Below are 19,313 nucleotides of genomic sequence, written 5' to 3'. Positions count from 1 at the left end.
AGAGTAAATATGTGCATGTCTCTCTCTCTCTCTAAATAGATATAAATGCATAAATAAATGAATCTGCCTGGTGATGTCCCTTTGTTAACCAGTATTAACTCACTGGTTGAATTCTGTATTACCTCAGCTAATTGCACTTTAAGACTCTCCAGCTCTGCTAAGAGCTGATCCTGATTTTCTTTCTGACGCTCCATTTGCTGCATGTGCCCCTGTCTCAGTAGCTCAGTTGCCTGTTGATGCTCCTGGTACTGGCGCACGAGCTCCTGCCGCATGTCCTCCAAACGCTCCTCGTACAACAGCAGCTGACTGGACATTTCTGTGTCTGTGGCCGCCATCTCACCAGAGCGCTGAAACAGTGCAACAATTTTAGCATTTTATGTTCAACAACTGTTCCTAGGAAATACTTATATACATTTTAAAAAATGCTTTCATAAATTAAAGTATCTGTCATGAAAGCATTATCGTGTTGCCTGCTTCTTTGGAAGGTCCAGGCTTAGGATTATTTTTCATTTAAAAAGACAATTTTTTTCTAATAACTCTCAACAGTATTGACTTTTATGCTTTTTATGACTCCCTTTTACCTTATTTATTCCAGCTAGGCCCTACCCCATGTTTATGAAATGCTAACCATATGCTCTACATCACTTTAATAATTTTTGTGTTCAGCTGATATCCTTTATCACAAGAGACTCAAACTGTTTAAGCACTATTTTTAATCTGTTCTTTGTATAAACACTAAAATATAACCTAGCTTACAAAAAGACTTTAAATAATTTATTGTCTGCAATACAGTTGGTGTCATATGCCCTTCCACAGGCATAGCACACAGGAAAGAAGGGTAGATAATTTAGGTCTGAAGATGTCAACCCTTTGAAAGGGAAAAGGAAATATTTAAATGGAATTTTCATCCTCATTTTTTCTTTGCTGGTTTTTTTAACACTTACCGGTGTTCCTTCTGCTGTAAGACCTTTGCTATGGGAAAAAAGTTCTTCAGAAATCACTGATGTATGTGTGGTCTGTCCTAATATACAATCAGGGCTGCTGTTAGAATGAAGCTGTTCTCCAAGTGAGTTGATCTCTCCAGTCTCTTCACTGAGTTCCTTGCAAAGTGATTTCAATTCTTCTTCATGCTTACTGCCTTTTCCTGTTGCTTTTCTAAAAAGGCTGTCAACCTCTTCTTCACTGTGCTGCTTCTTAATTTCAAAATGTATTCCCTCTTGATGTACAATCTGTGTTGGTGCTTCTTCTACCTTCTGTCTAGCAATTCCTGACAATTCAGTCTGTTTGGCAAATGCTACACTCATTGACACAATAACCTGAATAAATAAGAGAAATCCGTATGAGTTTATGCTTCACAGCATCTCCTGTCACTGAAGAAATCTCATAGATGACCATCAACAATATAAATGTAAATACCAAAAGTTCCCAGAGAAAAACAGGAAGATAAAAGAACAAAGATATCTTGTCAATCCTGAAAATGGTCACATCTTAAAATACAGATATTCTGTATTTAAGGTAGTTTAATAAGCTACGATGCTGTTTTCAGTTACAATAGATTATTTAGCATGGAATTATCACGTTCATTTTAAAAAAGATCCTATTCGATGATTTCAAAAAGCTCTGGCACACTGACTTATGAGCAGCTGTGCTAAGCTTTCTCTCTTCAGCCAAGCATCCTATGTAAAAGTTCGACTGACATGGAATTTTGGGCTGTATAAAGAAAGCAGTGCCATGTGCTTGATACACATGGAATTTTACTTGACCAGAAAGAAATTATTGGCACTAACTAGCTGCAGTTGCAGTTACAACAGGCTGATAACTTTTGTGTTATTAAGTATCTCTAATACAAATAAACCCCTTCTCCAATCATGTGAGCAACTCTATTCTAGATTTAGAATACAGTCATTTACAGCATAAGCTACAAAAAGTGTGAAATAGTATAATAAATACAGAAGTGTTACACTTGAAAACACCAAACTCTTCTTTTCCAGAAAATATGAGTTTGTCTTTTGAACTTAAATTGATGTTAACCAAATGCAACATTTGTTTCCTCATAAGGAAGGGTTTTCTTGGCAGCAGATAAGAGAATTTTTTTTTTCTGCAAAGAAGTGGAAACTTTTGCAAATCAAAAAGTAAATAAATCCACAAACAAATATACTCTACTCAAATCAAAAAGTAAATAAATCCACAAACAAATAAATATACTCTACCTATAAAATCTTAATTTTACTTTTCCTGTTTTGGAGTTACCAGATCCAAAGAAAAACTACACATTTTATACAACATACTAAAATGCACAATAAAATATGATCAGAAAATAGTATTAAACTGTCAACTGCAAAATCTTTCCAACTGACCTCCTGTTAAGCCTATGGTAGCAAGAAATACAGTCTAAGTCTGTGGATTTTTAAAATAAATTCTAGAGCAGAATATGGTAGCATGTTGTCTATTTCCTTTGAAGTTTTAAGCACCATCACTACAATCCACATGAATAGAAATTGTGAGTTAGGAATAGGATGGATTGCTAAAAAACATCAAAATGTTTCAGAATTTTTCAAGACTTTCCCATTCAGAAGCCAGATGAAACAATTCCTTGTAAATAAATCATACAAAAGTTAGCACATGGTACAACAACTGTCTAAATGGTTGAAAAGGGCAAATTAAAAGGACAGATTTTTTAAACATATTTTAAAGTAACGAAATAAAAGTAATACCTTTGCTACTTCTTCTTCTAACCTTTCTTGATACTGCTTTTGTAGTAATTGAATAACATCCAGATCATTCTGAATTTCAATCTCCCTACCAAGCTGTAAGAAAAACATGAAATCTCAGACCATGTATTTGTGATTTTATTTCATTAGTTTCAAGTTTCAATCTGGCAAGAGATTTTTTCCTCATACAAATCACATAATTTTGTACCACAACACAGAAGAACCGGGCAAAAGACTTTGTCTTGTTTCTGCTTCAAAATGAATCTTAAAAGCTGAGTTTGCAACAACTCTTCTTCCAGCACTATTTGAGATGTCAAATGCAGTGAAACCAGGTCAGCACAGAATCACTGTACTAAACAACATCATTATTTTGCAAAACGCAGAATTTTTGAGCCAAGTTTCCAGCACCCCTAGGGGAGGAATGCATGGGGTCTTTCCCATTTGCACTTGGTCTCTTAAAATCTTTGGGATTACTTTTTCAAAATTTCTCCTAAACTGTTCAGCGTGTACTACAAAAGTACTGGGATTTCACTTCAATTGCTCCTTTCATAACTCATTTTAAATAAAAGTCACAATATTTTAAAGATTCCTGAAGAAATCCCAGAATTTGAACACTAATTCTCTTCCACCTTAGTAAGAGGCAGTCAACTGAAATGTCTTATTTCAGAGATGAAATAAATAAAATAAATTTAAACCCAGCATCAATAAACCAAGTTTTATTGATCATAATTCCCAGTAGTTTTCTCAACTTCATCTTAGAACCCAAAGCATCTAAATTATGTCACGCTTAGCTATTATTAGTTGCAACTGAGTTAATACCATACCTCTAATGCTTTATCTGTTCTTTTCTGATGAAGACTTTCTGTGCCCTTTACTTTCCTGAAGACTTCTTTTAACTTTCTTTCTGAATCCGTGGATACACTAAAAAGGTACAAAAAGCAGAGAGAGGAAATAATAATTTAAAAAAAAAATCAGCATTTCATTGCCCATGACTTGGTGAAAAGCAGAATGTGTTAAGTGGACCTAAACTTCACCACAAGCTTTATTACTATCTGTCATTCCAGAAAATAATTGATTTCAGGCAACTACAGCCACTCAAGATGCCTTTAGATGTCAAGGATAGTGCCTGGAGAGGATTAAATGTGGTCTACTGAGTTGAAGTTTTGAAATTGCTGCTATAAAGTTCATACATGTGAAATTACTTTTATACATTATTCCATTTAACAAATCTTCCTCTATTAATTATAAATGCTGCACTACTTAATTTGCAATGTTTATGTCATTTCTTTATGAGACTCCTAACAACTCCTGAAGGAACAAAACTACAGAAGAGCAATATAGTTATAAAGAATTTCTCGAATTCTGAAGTAAAACACGTAGCTTTACACGAATGGTTATTTGAAACACCTCTTGAACAAGCACAAAGTTATAACCATTGTAAAACTGGTTAATACCTTGTGTGGTCAGCGGATACCCCAGCAATCTGAAGCTTATCCTGAAGATGGACAATCTCTGCAGTGTGCTTCTCTTGACTTTCTTTCAGCTGCTGTTGAAAATAGGACCGGAGGAGCTCCAGTTCTTGAGCATGCTGTTCCTCAAGTTGTTTTTTAAGGTTCTCTATCTCCTTCAAACAGTATTCTTGGATTGTAGGATCTATATATAGGTTATTTGAAGTAGGGGGTGAGAAAGAACGAAAGAATGAAAGAACGAAAGAAAGAAAGAAAGAAAGAAAGAAAGAAACTACATTAACTTCTTCACAAATATTTAGCAGTGATGGACTGAATAATTAATGTAGTTAAAAAACAATTCTGACATCCTATCGACTACTTTTCCATAACAAAGAATGATAACCTAATCTTCCATTTTGCAAAACAATATCTGATATCAGTAACAAGTTTTTATTGTGGAAAACTAAAAAATACTAAACCAAAAATATATCACAGAATATAATTCTGAAATATTTTACAGAATTAAGAAAATCATAGTATTGTACTTCAAAATCTGAAAAAATCTCTTATGTTCAATTAGTAGTAAGATATAAATCACTTAAAATTAGAAGTCATTGTCTTGTCTTTCTTTCTGAATATACATACATTAAAAACAGCATATACATTTTTTTACCCATTAGACTCTGTGAAGGAGTCTGCAGACTTTCCTCTCCTATTTCCAGATGGATAGGTTCCTCTTCTTTCCTCCTTTCTGAAGAAGATAGCCATGGTTCTTTGACCTAAATAATAATAAAGTAAATGCAATTAACAACGATTTGTCTAGTAGTAGCACAAATATATCCAGTGCTGCACTCCCAGTATGAAAGAGAAATGGACATACTGGCATGAGTTCAGCAGAGAGTTACAAAGGAGATGGGAGGCTTGGAGCATTTGTTGTACAAGGAGAGGTTGGAAGAGCTGGGCATGCATAACCTGAAGAAGACAAAGTTGCCCACCCGGTTTGTGAAGTATCAAAATTCAGCCGGACACAGTTCTTGGCAACCTTTTCTAGCTGACACTGCTTTGGGCAAGGGGCTGGACAAGATGAACTGCAGAGGTGTCTCCTAACCTCAACCAGTCCACAATTCTGTGACATGGACAACAGCTTTCTCCATTTTTTAAAATCATTCCCTTGCTCTGCCACTCAACCAGGATACACAAACACACTTTCAAACACTTCCTCACTCATGCAGAAGGAATTCATGTGACAGAGAAAATTCAAATGCTCCTATACTCTATGCTATGAAAGTTTACCTGTTTAGACTTCACTGCCAGCTGCTCTTGAAGTGCTTTCAGCCTGCTGTATTCTTCCATTATCTTGCATAGAAGTGTATCCATACGTTCTTGCACAGTTAAATCACACAAAGAACCAGGGACTTTAAAAAAAGAAAACAAACATTTTACCATAAATGTTAATGCAAGTGATTTGTTCACAAGTTCTCCCCTGAAGAATTATCCAATAAACATTACAAAATACTGAAACAAGTGATGCCCTTTCAGATTTTGAATGCATTTTTACATGTATTGATACATATGCATTTTTTTGGTAGAGCTGCTAGCTTCTTCTACAAAAGGAGGAAGAGGAACAGAAAAACCCCAAACACTTTTTTCCACCAATATGCACTAAAATGAAAAGAGCATAAAAGAAAATATCCATTATAAAAATAAAGGGGTTCAGAATAATGAGGTAATCTCTAAAACATCTATTTAAGCACATGAATTAGTACCTGAAAAAGTAATGGAAAAATTGCCAGTCTGAAATACTTTAAATAAGTACTTTTAACCAGCATGATAGTACAAAGTCATTACCTTGAGCTTGACCTCTGTATACTGGTAATTCTACACTCAGTTTTTCTTTCCCAGCAGGTTTACAGAAAATTTCCTGTTCCCTATCAGGAGCCTCTACAGCAGCTGAAGAATGTTCATTTTGACTGCCACACAAAACCTGTATAACAAATGAAACAAAGCAAAAAGTAAACAATTTCTTATTATCAATCACAATTCACAGAGAAAACAAGAAAAATAGGAAAGTAGTATTTTATGAGCATTAACTTTTGTGAAAATTATGGCATAAATGTTCTGTTGAATCATAAGAACCTAGACAATCTTTAAAACTCCTGATAAACAGGTATGAAAAGACTTCTCAGCTAAAGCATAAATGCATATGTTTTCAAATCATTATTTAATTTGGAACTGCCAAGTATTAAAATCTTGCAGAGAAAGGCCTCCTTTATCAATGTGGAAAGCAAATTTACATTGTAAATGTCTCATTCTCATAAGCTGCAATTTTACTTGGAAGAGGAATTCCCTCCAGCAAAAATTTGTATCTTTTTAGGGATTACATCTCATCTAGTTCTTTAAGTGCTGAACAAATCAGATGAAAGGGTATGGCACAAAAAAGCAAGTAATGAACAGAATACCCTACGTTTGTTGGTGCTACGTGGCCAGCAGAACACTGCCATATTCACAATGGGCAGGCAAACAGAAGATTTATCCATGTGATGTCTAAAGATAAATGATACTTGAAACTGCTTGCTCAAAGCACAGTAGGATTCTTTATTTAAAGAGTTTGTACTCAACAAAAAACAAATTCAACTTATAAAAGTAAAACCATAATTTCTCCGATGGCTCAACAAAGAATCATACAAATAGGCAGCATTTTTCACACTGTGAAGTAACTCATGCCAAGGACTCTCATTCAGCTGCTACCTTTTGTGAGCTATCGTGGAGTCCTGCTTAATCTCTCCTATGCTGGATCTCAAGTTTAAAAGTTCTGCTATTCACTTTCCCAAAAAGGTGTTGAAAGAAGTCCAGCTAAGAAGAAAAAAAACCCCCACAAACCACAAAGCCCTCAATAGAAGTATTTTAGACTTGAAAACCATGGCTGATAATGAGTGACAAAAGCAGCTTAATTTATCTAGAAATAAGTCTAATAAGTAACTCAATTGATGGTCAAAAATTACCTGTAAGAGCCACCAATTACTACTGCTCTACAAAAAAAGATACGGCAAATTATTATTAGGGGTGGCTGATATTAGAATAAAGACTAAATATAAGCTTCAATTTTTGACAATAATGTTTATTTACTAAAAACAATACAGACAGTAATTTTTTAGATTGTTTGACACTTAAGTCTTTAAAAGGTAAGCTGCAGCTAAGAAAGAAATTACTATCTTATTGCAGATATGAGAGGTGATGTCCTGTGCCTCAATATGTGTGCGACATCAGACTCTTGAATCAAAAACATATATCCAAAGACAAAGAGAAAGGAAAAAAGTACTTCCAAACTAGTAGAGATGAGATCAACATTAGCTAGAAGCTTAAGACTATGGTTAGACAAAAGACTTGTCTGGACAAGGACACAAACCAATTTAGGAAAAAAAATACAAAATCTTTTGCAATGCTATTTTGGAACCCTAGGTTTAGCAGTCTCTATTTTGAGATCAATGCAAAGAAAAAAGCTGCAAAGGAAACCTGCAAAAACAATGTGGAAAAACATGATGACTCACAGTAACCATCATTTGTCTTCCAAATTCTCATTTTATAAAAGGCTTTTTGTTAAGTCTTACCTGAGCCAGCCTGGAACATTCCTCAGTTACAGCTTCATTCAGTTTTTCTATAAGTCTTTGTGTAGATTTCCCTTCATCATCTATGAATACAAATTATTCACATTATTTTTAAACTCTAGATACACAACTTTTCAAAGGCCTAATTTCCTGCCTCAGTGAAGCTGCCTCTTCAGCTTGAAGAAGGGCGTGGTTTTTTGCTCCTCTCTTTATTGTTCCAACACATGGACAGTTTCAATTATTACAGTTGAGCTGCATGTTCTAGAGGAGCAAGACATAAGAAATGGCTTTGTGTATTAGTGACCTCCAGAAGGATAAAAGTGTACAGAAACTACTGGAGGGAGAAGAACTTATGCAAACAAGTTAAACAAGGGCAAAACACGGGATAACAGAAAAAGCTGGGATAGAAAACGATCATGATAACATGAGGCAAAAAGTAGTACCAAAGTTTACCTAAAGTATGCAGGGAGTCAATGCAGCAATTCAAAGAAAAAAGAACAAGTCCAAAAATACTTTGCTGATGCATTTGCTTATTTCACCTTATAGGTGAATCTATGATATAGATTTACAATTAATTGAGCTAATACTAACAGGAATCAATGAGTTGTAATACTTTTTATTCCTTATTTTTTAATATACTTTTTTTTCAAGTTACCTCAGTAACAGACTACATGTAATGGCTAAACAGTTTGTTATAAAACCATTTCAAAATGTTATTTAAAAACAATTTATTGGACAGCTAGATGCATAAACTCTTGTGCTTATTTGGTCAGGGTTTTTTAAGACACTGTTTTTCATATAGAGCTTCATTCTCATCATATTGGTCAAGTTACCTGCTTGTTGAAATTTCAGGGTCTGGAGCTCCACCTGATGCATTCTTTTAAGATCATTCATCTCTTGTAGATGACTATGAACAAGTTCCTCTTTAAGACTGCAAAGTGCACTCTCTTTTTCTGCTTCCAAAGACTCACGAACTTGGTCTACATGAGCTGAATAAACCAGAGATAGGCAAATCCGCTGTGCTTCCATTTGTAGTTGCAAGTCAGTCTTTGAATAAAAAGACACAAGTTAAAAAGAATGAGAAACAAGAATATAGAAAGACCCATCTTTGGAAACTTCTGAGATTAATAATATGTTGAATGGAATTCTGCATATATGGTATGCATAAGGTAAATTTAAATATACATAGTTTGGAAAATTCAGTTTTAACAAAATAGTAAGACACTTCTTCAACTTAAAATAAAAATCAAATTAAAATCAACAAAACTCAAAACGCTTCCATTTCTATTTTGCAGCAATAAAATCCCAATGAATTTTAACCCAGTGAAGCAAGAGCAGTATCACTACTAAGGGAGTAGTTAAGAAAGTGTACTCCAAACACAGAGAAAAGATTGTATTATTAGCAGACCTTAAAAACCTTGATTTCCAAGGCTTGTAGTTCTAGTCTGCACTTTGGGGATGTTATTGCTAAAGAAAAAAGATGTTTGGGATATGCCAACAGGGAGCTGCTTAGAGCTGAAGTTTGAAAAGGTTTTTAGACAGCTCTGGATCACAATGATTTTTAGTTGTATGGCAGGAAATTGTAGGAGCCTTATCACAGCCTTATAAAAAACAAACCAACCGATCAACCAACCAAACAAAAAAGCCTAAAGCAAACCTTCACACAGCTAAAGCTCTTTTTTATAACCTCACAACTGTTTCCAATGTGGCTTTCCTTGTGATTTTTTCCTTAGGAAATGAATGAACTAAACCACAGTATTAGGCAGTTGGTGGTATTAGTTCACTGTTAGGTGGACTTTTATAACATGGAAAAAAAATCTAATAAAGTAGAAGTCTGCTTAACATCTATTTCTACAGAATACTTAGTTGCATACATCTTGCAGCATGTTATTGAACTTCACCAGTGTATATAAATTTAAATTTATATACAGATTTATGATTCCACCACCTAATTAAATACTAGTACCTCAGTACTTAGCTATTTATATGGACAAATAACAATCCTTTCCATATTACCTACAATTAATTTCCAATACCAAGAAATACAAGCAAAATTGCTCCAGCAAAACTTAAGAGAATAGTTAGAATCACACAATATGTGTTCCCATTATCACATCCAGATAAATTTCTTATCAAGTGATAACCACGCAAGCACAAAAAAATTGATAACGTAATATTAGTATTTCACAAGTTTGATATTTCAAAAGTTTGGTCAAACGTGACTGATGACGTTTCATTATTTTTTATATTGTTGAATGAGTAGAGAACTGAAAAAACTTATCACAGAACAAAAAATTATGTCCAAAATAAATTTTCCCCTTAAGTAAGTGAAATGCTGCATCAAAATATGAAGTGCTCTGGTAGTCCTCTTAGGTTTTTTTTGTTGCTGTTGATTTAATTAAATGTAAGGGAAGAGTATTTTTTCCATTCAAAAAGCATCCTCATACACATTGACTATGATTATAAACCCCTTTCAACCACTGGTCACACTGACACACATCTATACTTCAAAGCAGCCAGCTGGAAAGAATATGATGCAAATTTCCAAATGTGAGCTCCTGCAAATTTTCATAGTTAGAGTATTTTCCATACTGTTTTATGTAACATACCTGTTCTGATTTTAAGGCATCCACTTGCTGCTGAAGGTTATTTTCACTCTGTGTAATGGCTATTAACGATGTTTCCTCCGGCAGCCTGTCTGGTGTCCCATGCAAATGTTCCACAAGAAACTGCTGTTCTGGTTTCAGCATTTGCTGGACTGCCTTCCTTTTTGTTACCTCATGACTGCAGTCTTTCCTAGAACTTAGATTACCTCTTATATTTGTTCTTTCATCATCTCTACTCCTCGAACCAGGGGATTTATTCCTACTTTCAGATGCTGGAGTAGCAGTCTTTAGAGATTTTCCTTTAGAGCATTTTGTCTTAGTGTCATTACTACTACTATTTGTTCTCTGAACATGACTAATTGTGACTTCTAGTTCTTTACATTTTACTAGAATTTGCTCTTTCTCATCTTTTAAAGATTTGACTTCTTCATTTAAATGACAGATTTCACTATCCTTTGACCTTAATTGTTCAGAGAGATCAGAAAGTCTTAGAGATAATTCCACTTTCTCACGCTGAGTAACCTGAAGCTTTTCCATAAGTTCCATGGCATCTTTCTCAACAACTTCTCCAGCCTCAAATATGTCTTCCCTGGACACCTTTATTTCTTTACTCCCTTCAAAATCAGAGGATTTAGTTTTAAATAAAACTGGTCTATTGCTTTGTAAGTGGCAGAGTTTTTCATTCAAAGCTTTGAGTTTGCTTTTATATTCTGCTTCCTGCTTTTTCTTGCTCTCTTCTAACTCAGTTTTTGCCTTCAGAAGACTTGCACGTTCTTTCTGCAGTTCGTTATAACTAGCTTCAAGTTTTTTCTCAGTCAATGAAAAGGTACTCTTCTGCCTTTCAGTATCCTCTTGGAGGAAACTGTTTTGGTTTTTAAGTTGCTCGTTTTCAGTAATCAGCTTTTCTATTCTTTTTTGCAAGTCCAAAATTTCTGTCTTAGAGGTAACACTACTGTTACAAAGTATGTTTCCTTCAGAGCTTACCAACATATTTTTTAATTTCTCTTCCAGAGTTTTGTTTTCCCCCTTAAGAACATTATTTTGTGTTTCTAGTTCTGAACATTTTTTTTGAAGGCTATCTTCTCTCTCCCTCATTTGTTCCTGCATCAACTCAGTTTTAAGCTGCAGCTCTTGTATTTCCTGTTCAAGGGTACCCTTCTCTTTTTCCTCTTGCCTAAGCACTTCAATCTCCTTCTCCAGTTCATGGATTTGAAGTGTCATTTCTTCAGATTTAGAATTTACAATAGACTGCTGTGTATCTTTCAGGTTCGTAATCTCTAGCATCAACTGATTTTGCTTTGTGATTAAGTTGTCCTTTTCATATTGCATGGCTTCTATCTTTTGACTCATTTCATTCTGTACTTCATCTAACTGCTGTTTATGGTGCATATTCAAGTTGTGTTTAAGGCTTTCCATGTTCACCATGTGCTCTTTCTCTAAGTCTTCTTTAAGCCTGGAAAGTTCCTCTTCATGACTAAACAGAAGTTTTGTTCTCAATCTCTCTAATTCTGCTTCTTGCGATTCTGCCATCCTGTCCAAAACTGCATCCTTCTCCCTTTCTAGCATTTCAAGTTTTATTTTGTAATTCGTGATTTCTGCCTCATGTTTTAATTCCAAATCCTTCCTAAACTCAGAGGCAGAAGTCAGCTGAGTTTTTAAATCTTCAATCACAAACTGGTATTTTTCAGCTTCATTTAATCTACATTCCATATCCACTATAGTTTGCTTGGCTCTTTGAACCTGCTCTCTTGAAAAATTCAGTTCTTGAAGAAGATCTTCAATTCTAGTTTGTTGAAGAGATTTCTCTGTCGCGATAATTTCCATCTGTTGTGACAACTCTTGCTTTATTTTTTCCCTTTCTTTATCAGCATCTTGCAATTTCACATTCAATTCATTAATTCTAATATTCATTAAATGAATTTGATCTTTATTAACATTCTCATTAAAACACAAACTTGAAGTTTTCTCCAATTCTACTTTTTGTTGCAAAAGACGCTGTTCTATTTCCACTGTATGTTGCTTAATTAATTCTTGCTTCATTTGTACAATCTGCTGGCCATGCATTTCATCTAATTCAGCCTGAAGTTGTGCCAGTCTCCTTTGTGTTTCTAATTCCATTTTTTGCACAATGTCAGCTTCAGACTGGCTGTCTTTGTAACATCGTTTCTGCAGTTCCTCCACAGTTCCCATTAATTGTTTTATTTCATCAGAACACTGCCTTTCTTTTTGTTTGTAGGTGGTAAGTTCAACTTTCATATTACTTATCTGCTGGTTCCTTAGTGAAATCTCTTCTTTCAATTCTTCAAGTAATTTACTGACATCTGATAATTTTTGCTTAAGCTCAAATGAATTTTTTTCCTCTTCTCCAAGTTTTGCTTCCAGCTCTTCAACTAATGCTTCTTTTTCTTGTAATTTATTCAAATCTTCTCCCTCTTTTTTCTGTTTATCCTTTAAAAAAATGAGGAAAACCATGTCCTTATTTTTAGCTAATTATCTGAACATGTAAGAGTATTTCCAGACTTAGCTATTTAGTCTTTCTTAGAAGGCTAGAGAGGCTATGTTAGTTATAAAACATAAATATAAATTATTTGTTGACCTCATTTGGAGGTTTCCTGTACCCTTGGAATATCTGAGAACCCCTACCCCACCCATGTCATCATGCCCCTCCCCTACTCTTTCCAACCCCCTGTGTCTCTATCACTTTTAACATTTAATTTTTTTAGGTGGTTTTAAAATGTTTTCCATGAAGGATAATAAAAAAAAGTACACAAAGGAAAAAATTAATTCTTCTCTACTTAATGCAGAGAAGAATGTTCAAGCAGGTAATTTAGTGAGTTTTTTTGAAAAGAATGTCATTTATTGAAGGTGTTTTTAACATACAGTATAGTTTCATAATTTGCTCTAAATATTTCTACAACTTTTTAAAACATAATTCATAACACTGAAATAAAATTTCTGAATTTAAATTATATACATATTATGTGTTAGTTAACAGAAGCAGTGTCAAAAACTTAAAATCTTTGTACGCATTCTATGCAGCATACTCATTACCTGTGCTTTGGCTTTTTTATTGCAAAGGAATTACAAAATCCTGGAAAGTGTTTAGGAAAAGAGAACTTTATAGTAAGGAACATACCATTTCATATGTCATGATTTTCTCTTGAAGATGCACAATCTGCTCTTCAAACTCTTCATTCTTTTTTTGATAATTCTTAAGCAGACATTCTTGTTCTTCTAGCTGTTGCTGATGTGAAAGTATCTGTTGCTTGGCTTGCAATAAATCAGCAGCTGTGCAACTGTGGCTGCTGTTCCTTAGGGCTTCGCTTGCCTGCAACTTGAATGTTAAAGAAACAAAACCTAAAATAAATCAGGTTTTTCAGAAACAGCTTACGCTGTACAGAACTAGTGATCTTTACTTTCCTCTTCCACGTCACAAGCCCAAAGATTTCTAAGTTCTTTTGGAGGAGCTGAAACATTCTTATTCATTTGGGATGGCCACCCAATAAAAAGATATTTCATATTAATTAAATATTCACGGTGAGCTAACATAGGACAGTAGCATCTCAGATACATCACTAAGTAGTAAAACTAACTAGTTGCAGCTATGGAGCCCATAATCAGATTTTTCATAATAAAATCTCAGGCTTCAGAATATAATCCACTTGAAGCTCAAAATAAGCTATATAATGTACTCAAACAGCACGAAATATTACAGTATTCAACTGCAACACCGCAAGGTATAGTCTGCGTGCCTACGGCACCTCAATCACCATGATTTTTAGAAAAAATGTTTCTCTGAAGTTTCACTGTTATTTAAATTACCTTTTAATAACACCACAATGGCAGCTTTTATCCAAAATATAATAAAATATATAAGGAGTGTGAAGCTGCAGCCCATGGAAGTTGATGGCTGGATGTTTTGATTTCAAAGGGAACATTTCTGCCCAAAGCTCTGAGATTATGCAAGTGTTTTTCCCCGGATAGCTGCCATAATTCAGTATTTATCAGAAGCTATTACCACATAGTAGGAAAGAAAACAGAATAATATCTACCATTTTATAGTTAATTATTACAGTAAAACAGGTACTATAACAACAACTGTAGGACCAGGAAAATGACTGCTGATCTATACTGCGAGACTGATTTTAAAAAAATGCATTAAAAATTTTTCTGCAGGAACTATTTATGGAGCCTCCAAAGTGACACCTATTTTCAAACCCAAATAAATTTTGGTAGCTGTATTAACTTACATGCTGAAACTGAATTTGCAGTTTTTGACTTTGCTCAGTAAGCTCCAAGAACTCCCTCATGGTTTCATCCTTTTCTTTCCGGGCCTGCTGTAGGTTAGTAGTGAGCTGAGTGATAATGTCATCTCTTTTCTTGATAGCAGCTTCAAATTCTTGCAGCTATAAAAGATAAAATTTAAAGTATTAATGCATGTGAAAACCACAGACAAAAAATACTAGCTAATTTTAGTTAAGTAGGAGTAAGTCATCCCTAACCTCTCTGTTTAAAAGGTGTCTCACTAGTAGAGCTTTTGTATTTTCACAAACTCTACTTGTAAAAATTTCAGAAACAGCGTTTTTCCCCCTCATTGAACAATACATGATGTCTCCATAGAATACAGTTATCAAATAAAAAAATCTTAACTTTTAAGAAGGTTGATTAGTTTACTATATAACTTACTTTTAAAATAAAAAGTGTGCCCACATAAACAAACCACCATAAAGGAAGTCAGAATATCTACTAATAGTGTTTAAGCAATTTTGTACAACTACTCATGTTCACACACTTTTCCCACAATAAATGCAAGTTATATCATCTCTCACTTGAAGTGCAAAACATAGCATTCATTGTACTAAAGCATGTAATAGATACCATGCAGTATCCTACACTGTAAACCCAGGGAAACCATTCATAACTACATGAGAAAATCCGATCAATCTGCAAAATGGATATAGCATATTTAATAGATGAATCACTTGTCATTTGGAATGATGAAGAAATTATGAGTACAAAAAAATTCTCTGCAACTGTTTTTTTTTTTTGTAGGATTACACTCAAGCAGTTAGAAATTCTACAATATTAATTGGCAATATTTTTGTGTACATTTATATAAACATGTTTTTTGGTATAAAGTCCCTTTTTCAATTTGAACTCATTTAAGGCTAGTGGAAGCCTTGTCTCTACACATTGCAAATTTCTTAAACCATTAGTCATCTGTAACTGTTTTGTTTACAATGTTCTCAAAAAAACCTTCACTGAGTTACGTGCTGAATCTCTTGGCTGTTAACATGGTAATGCTTCCTGATAAAGTTCTTTTTAGAACACTGGAGTCAACTCCTACTTTAAAAGCACAGGCCTAATGGAAATAGTAGATGTTTGTTATAGTAGGGAAAATTAGGAACAGATCAGGAACATAAGTGTGCTACACCTTTGCATTTGCATCTGCTCAATGAAATTGAATAAGTAAATATGTCAGTTCCAAAGCACACCATGTTATATAATTTCCAGCTTTTTAAATTCAATCTCTGTTCTTGACAAACAGGCAGAATTAAAGCACACAACTATCTTCCCCACTCCCCTTTTGTAATTCTTTTGTTTCTTCTGAAAAATAAAGCATATGCATTTTTTAACTGAGATACTATGCACTGTACCACTATTACACAAAAATATACTGCAACTATTAAAATATTATTGTACCACAGCCCCAAACCCGAAAACACTCAATTTTTTAAAATATATTTTTATTTTATTTTAAAAATTGTAATTATAGCCATTTAAAAAATGCAAACAGTTTCACCCCCGACTTTTTCAGGAAAAACTAACAGCAGTTACAATCATTAGAAGCACTTATTTTCTTTATTATGCTATAATTATGACTATTATGTTTAGCACAACAGATACAAGACATAGTAATTAAAATTCAATGCTGGACAAAGAAATAATAAACCACCTCTTTTGGGGCAATCACTTAACTGGTGCTATGGCAGATAAAATGACACCTATTATCACAGATAAAATACAAATAATAATAATAATAATAGTGCAACAATAGTGCAATAATAATGGTGAAAACAACTGAATATCAGAACTTTTCTTTTATTCTATAGTACTTTGCAAAAAAATAGCAAAATACAGTGACATGACCTGAATCCAAATTAGGAGAGAGACAAGTTAGACATAAAGCACAACAAAGTACTGACTTGAGTGCATTGCACTGCAGGCTTAAACTGGAAGGGTATTCTTTACTTTAAAACTTAAGTGTATATTCCAATGGTATTTCTAAATAAGAAATGCTTTCCAGTAAACCCAAATTATTAGGTGTTATAAATTAAAACATTCTTGCACTGTTGTTTTTGTATTTCAGACTGTGAAGTCTGACATAAAAATACATTTTGGTTCAGTTATATTATTCCTTAGGGAGTAAAACCTGAGGTTTTTTGATCTTGGAGGAACAGGAAGATATTAAAGTCTTTGCATAAAAGTCTTTGCATAACTGGAGAAGAATTAGGGCTTTTCTTGAAAATTGTGCTTCCATTCCTAATTTGAAGAAACTCAATGCAAAGACAATTTGAATTTTAGTCACAAAATACAGAGAAAAAGGACACACAATGGAAATGCCATTCAAAGTAATAGAACATGGTATATAATTGAAAGAAATTATGTGTAATTAATTCTATGTCACACACTGAGTGCATTCTGAACAGCTGCCATTAGTGTGAACTCCTTCCGGTGATGCTCTGCATTTTTGCATGTAACCAAATAGCAAGTAGAAAGCAACATAAGGTAATTATACCTGTTGCAATCCTTCTGTGCCATAGGCTGCCCTCATTTCTTCTATCTCTCTGCTTAGTTCTTCAATCTCTTGTTGTTTCCCAGACAATTGATTCTCCATCACCTCTAGCTGTGTGTGTGAGTGCTGCATTCCATGCTCTGAATGAATGTCTCCAACTCCAAATTCTTCTTCCTAAATCAATCCAAGCTTCTTTACATGCCAATTTTTATGCTTTATCACAGTAAGTAAAGCCAAATATCAAATTCTGTACCAAATGCCACCTTAGAACACTAACATACAATACAGCATCAAAGATCTTATTGCCATGGTAACCTCCTTTGTTAGTATAATTCACACCTCAAAAGCACTGACACAAAATGTTTCTGCGAGTTGTGCTCTATAACCTTAGCCTTAATAGATGGAGTAAATTGGTTTGCATTTCAAGTTTAATGATACACTATATTAATATAGCAAACAATGCAGATGCAGAGCACAGCATGCAAAATAAAGTATTAGTCAGCAACACAGTTTTTGTTCAAAACAAATTGAGGTGTTTAGTATTCTCCATTAGTATTACGATTCAATTTGCAATACTGTACCCTGATTAAGTCTGCAGGTATAGCTGTTCTTGTCACAAAACTGCAACCATTTACCTGTATAAAGACAATTTCTAAATACATTATTTGAAATAAAGCTTGATTTCTATTTCCCATTTACTTGAATCTTATGTGGCAATTTCTGCAGACCCATGGGAATTGTTATGCTACAAAAATTTACTTCATTTGAAACATAAAACAGCTTTCTATATAGCAAATTGCATCAAAGTAAGCATAGAAAACACATAAAACGCCCAAAATTGCAAAAAATAAATACTATTGTCTAAAACCAAAAACCTTATTACAAATCAACATCTAGAGAAAACAAAGGAGTTCAGATTTAAAGGTCAATGCAAAGCTTTCTCTTTTAAATCATTAAAATACAATACTATAGCATTTTAAATTACAGGTTTAATATTTTTATATATTACTAAACATAGTTATGCTTTCTGAAAGATTTTTATTCACCATGAGATTTAGTCTTTCTGAAAGTCACCTATCTCTTGATAGGGGATGAAAGGCTGTACCACAGACCTTCATTCTCAATTTGAAGGAATTTTGTGAAATAGAAAAAGAGCAGAAATGATACATTTGACATGAGACATTTGAAAACAAATCCTCTTTCACTCACCTAACACTGCAAGCCCTTTCAGCTTCTACAAGAATTTTGGTTCTACTGACGGTGCAAACCAAAACCGGCAAATCTCCAAAAGGCAAGCACAAGCCAAAGTAGCAGTTACAAGTAAAAAAAAAAAATCCAAATGAAAAGAACATGCTGCGTATACATGAGTAATGATCAAACAGACAGGCAGGCTTTTAAAACAGCAGACCAATGTTCAAAAACGAGAAAGCAAGAACAACTGCATTTCTCCTTGGAGCTGTTTATTACATCAGAGCCTGAAACAAAAATAAAGGTACTAGAAATGGAAAGGCAACATAGTATTTCAGACCCAAATACTATGTTTAAATCAAAAAAAGAAGCTGTACTGCTCAGATGTCTGCCATAGCCTAGATCAGGGCTTACTTACAAATAACTATCATGCCTGAGCAAATCAATAAGTGCACTGTTATAAATGGGATCAATACAGTCATTGAATTTGTATTAAGCAAATGAATAAATCTGCATTAGAGAATTTGCACAGCTGACACAGTGCCCTTTCAATTTCTGACTTTCTCAGTAAAAACAAGACACCACAGAGATTACTACCTTCGTTTAGAAAGAATAAAGAAAATTGCAGCAAACAGCAACTCATAGAGTCACTGTGTATCATTTGTGTATTGCCAGATGTTTGCTCTATGTTCAGACACACAAATGTCTACGCAGTGCCTGGCACCAATGTCTTTATTCAGATTTTGGCGCATGTCCCGGATTAACAACACAAGCAGTTTAATAGAAACTATTATTAAATCCTTCCTTTCCCCCTTTGTAACTCATATTTTATTTAGGCTTAATTGATAAAGATACAGTGTACAATCATTGTAATCTACCATACATTTCTCTTCCCATGAATCATGGCTATGTGCAACTACCAAAGACACTTCATAACAAGAGCTAATAGGAAAGGCACA

At 34.1% G+C, this 19,313-nt stretch overlaps 1 protein-coding gene across 1 annotated transcript in view; it reads right to left on the bottom strand.

Annotated features, from left to right (window-relative positions):
- Positions 1 to 19,313, bottom strand: part of AKAP9 (A-kinase anchoring protein 9) — an 80,712-nt gene that overhangs the window by 48,449 nt on the left and 12,950 nt on the right. The window contains 14 exon segments of the mRNA XM_017729279.1: positions 123 to 347; positions 945 to 1,316; positions 2,715 to 2,807; positions 3,536 to 3,632; positions 4,166 to 4,364; positions 4,833 to 4,938; positions 5,453 to 5,574; positions 6,008 to 6,143; positions 7,768 to 7,847; positions 8,598 to 8,811; positions 10,374 to 12,818; positions 13,507 to 13,704; positions 14,621 to 14,776; positions 17,170 to 17,340. Of these exon segments, the coding sequence (XP_017584768.1) occupies positions 123 to 347; positions 945 to 1,316; positions 2,715 to 2,807; positions 3,536 to 3,632; positions 4,166 to 4,364; positions 4,833 to 4,938; positions 5,453 to 5,574; positions 6,008 to 6,143; positions 7,768 to 7,847; positions 8,598 to 8,811; positions 10,374 to 12,818; positions 13,507 to 13,704; positions 14,621 to 14,776; positions 17,170 to 17,298 (4,572 nt within the window). The 5' untranslated portion in view covers positions 17,299 to 17,340.

The sequence above is a fragment of the Corvus brachyrhynchos genome, unplaced genomic scaffold, assembly GCF_000691975.1.
Source record: "Corvus brachyrhynchos isolate BGI_N302 unplaced genomic scaffold, ASM69197v1 scaffold142, whole genome shotgun sequence".
Lineage (NCBI taxonomy): Eukaryota > Metazoa > Chordata > Aves > Passeriformes > Corvidae > Corvus > Corvus brachyrhynchos.
This window is presented reverse-complemented; position numbering and strand designations above follow the sequence as displayed.